Source organism: Myotis brandtii, unplaced genomic scaffold, assembly GCF_000412655.1.
Source record: "Myotis brandtii unplaced genomic scaffold, ASM41265v1 scaffold39, whole genome shotgun sequence".
Taxonomy (NCBI): domain Eukaryota; kingdom Metazoa; phylum Chordata; class Mammalia; order Chiroptera; family Vespertilionidae; genus Myotis; species Myotis brandtii.
Genome location: NW_005364953.1, coordinates 7,495,112 through 7,497,800, shown reverse-complemented (window position 1 = coordinate 7,497,800; position 2,689 = coordinate 7,495,112). Strand labels below are relative to the sequence as shown.

Here is a 2,689-nt window from a genome sequence, read left to right as displayed (position 1 = left end):
TGGCCCCCCCCCCCCCCCCCCTTTTTAAACTTTTTTTGTTAAATTTATTGGGATGACATTGGTTAATAAAATTATATTGGTTTCAGGTATAGCTCCTTACTTTTTGCTTTTGATTTTCTTCTCTCTTCGAGCTCTGGCCTCATAGTAAGACTGCAGGGCCCGGGCTCTCTGAAGCTCTGCTCGGCGCATCTTAGCCTACAATGAATGAGATTTACAGTGACTCCTGGGCTTGTGAGCAAATGCTGGGAGAAACAGGCCCTGCCTGGGTGTATAAAAGGCCTATCACACTTACCTCTTCCAGGCTCATGGCTTTGAGAGAGGCCTTTTCCACAGGAGTCAGTAAAGGGTCTGTCACTGGCTGCTTGTTCTTACAAAGGAGGTTAAAAATCTCCTGCTCCAGGGGTGTTCTTGCCTTAAAGACATAACAAAACATCCTGAGTCTTAAGCCATGCTCCCACTGTCTTCCTCTTTCCAGTCCTATGACCATCTATTTTGATGCCATAATTGGAATCACTAACTGGATAGGATTGGCTATTACAGCAAGAGAAGGGATTCCGGTTTTGCTGCCCAGCTGTGCAGATAAAGCCTTATTTTATTCTGATTTAAGACAACTTTAGCAAGGAGACTCTGAGGCTAGTCTCTAATATTACTGAGTATCACTCTGTTTGGTTTATTAATATATTTAAAACAGAATGCCATTCTCTTAAGAATAGAAGCAGGATGCCCTTAAAGTAAATGCTGGCAGGAAAGAGGAAGAACAGTACCAAATATCAGTTTTGATAGTTTCAAAACAAAATGGCCCCTGTGTTGTTACACATATGGTATAGATAGGAATCTCAGATTTCATATAAGGCTCCTTTTAAAAATATCTCTAGAGGGAAGGGGAGATTAGGTCTAAGATGAGCACAAAAAGACACTGCCTTTAAAACTATGACCTTCACATAACTGGCTTCCTGAGAGTTCAAATTTAATTCTAGTCATCTTCTAACTTGGGCTCTAGTTCCTCAGTTTCCAGTTAACTTTGCATGCTAGGTAGTGTCTACATGCATGGAACGAATGGACTGTGAACAAGTTACTTCACATGTCAGCCAAACACCTCATTTACTGCTTGACCAATAATGTAAGGATGGCTAAAATAGTCAGGCCAATCACGACACAGTCCATTTTGGCAAGGTACAAAGATAGCCCTAGGCAACAGAGCCAGTTTCAAACCTCATACACACTTTATATGTGGTTTTCATATATATTATGGTCAGTCTCAAACTTACAAATATCTAGACAAATGCATAAACACACATCATCATACATTACACACTGCTATTGATTTAACCATAAACCTATTCTATTGAATAGTAAAGGTACACGTTCTTCCATTTTTAGTATTTGTAGTAGTGATCAATCACAGGCTACAAAGTGATTTATATTACAATGTTGTAATCTCCCTCCAATTCAATTCAATTTACAAACATTTATTGATTGCAGCTACATTGTAGGTACTTGTAGAGGGTGCTAGAATACACAATTGATTAAGCTCATTCCTGTCCTCATAGAGCTCACAGCCTTTCAGAGGAAAGAGACAAATCCATCACTAACAACATAATAGGTTAAATGTTAGTCCAAAGGAGTAATCACAGAGAAACAATTAATTCTGATTGGGGGGTGAGTTAGGCTTTGGGAGGGAAGAGACTTACTTTTTGAATTAGGCTTTGTTTGAGGAGTAAGTACAGTTCCGTAAAGGAGAGGGCCAAGTGGAGATATGAGTATAAGCAAAAACAGATATATGAAAAGGAGAAGTGTGTAAGCGGACAGTGTGTTGTCCAGTGCAGCTAAAATGCTCAGTGTTTGTCTCATTCTACAATTGGAGAGCTTCTGAAGGATTTTAAGCAGGAGAGTGACAATTAGTTTTGTTTCAGAAAGCAAATCCTGGTGATTGTGTAAGAGGGTATACAGGGTGGGGCAAAAGTAGGTTTACAATTATGAGTACACGAAACACAGAGTTTATTCTTGCATTATTATTTATCAATTATTGTTATTCTTTCCCTACCTTTGCCCTACTCTGTATGTAAAGTTGCAAATGAAAGCTGAAAATGAAAATGAGAAGAAGAGCCAGGGATCTGAGAGCTGTCACAGAGACAGAATTCACACACTAGCTCACTGCCTGGGCTGGGGAGAGGTCAACGGAAGGAGAAATGAGATGGCTGAGATTTCCAACCAAAGTGACTGAGTTACAGAATAAAGGTGGTGGTACAGGTTTGGGAGTCTGGGGAAGGAAAATGCCAGGTTTACTTTGTTGTGTGTGAAATTTAAAATGCATAGGGGAGACCCAGGTGAGGCCTGCTAGTCATATGGAATCTGGGACTGGAGCTCAGAAGGAAGGGGTTGAGAATGATCTGTAGCATATACAGTTGATAGTCAAAAGTCACGGAACTTACAGCGCAAGAATAAAAAGGACTAAGAAAGTCAGATAGATAAAAATCAGGAGTGTATCACAGAAGCCAAGGCAGGAATTTTTAACAATGTGTCAATAGTGTCAACTTGGCCCTGACCAGTTTGGCTCAGTGGATAGAGCGTCGGCCTGCAGACTCAAGGGTCCCAGGTTCGATTCCAGTCAAGGGCATGTACCTTGGTTGCGGGCACATCCCCAGTAGGGGGTGTGCAGGAGGCAACTGATCGATGTTTCTCTCTCATC

At 41.0% G+C, this 2,689-nt stretch overlaps 1 protein-coding gene across 1 annotated transcript in view; it reads right to left on the bottom strand.

Moving 5' to 3' along the window:
* The window catches only part of UTP14A (UTP14A small subunit (SSU) processome component), a 20,672-nt gene that overhangs the window by 9,567 nt on the left and 8,416 nt on the right, over positions 1 to 2,689 (bottom strand). The window contains 2 exon segments of the mRNA XM_005872723.2: positions 101 to 195; positions 293 to 412. Coding sequence (XP_005872785.1) covers positions 101 to 195; positions 293 to 412 — 215 coding nt within the window.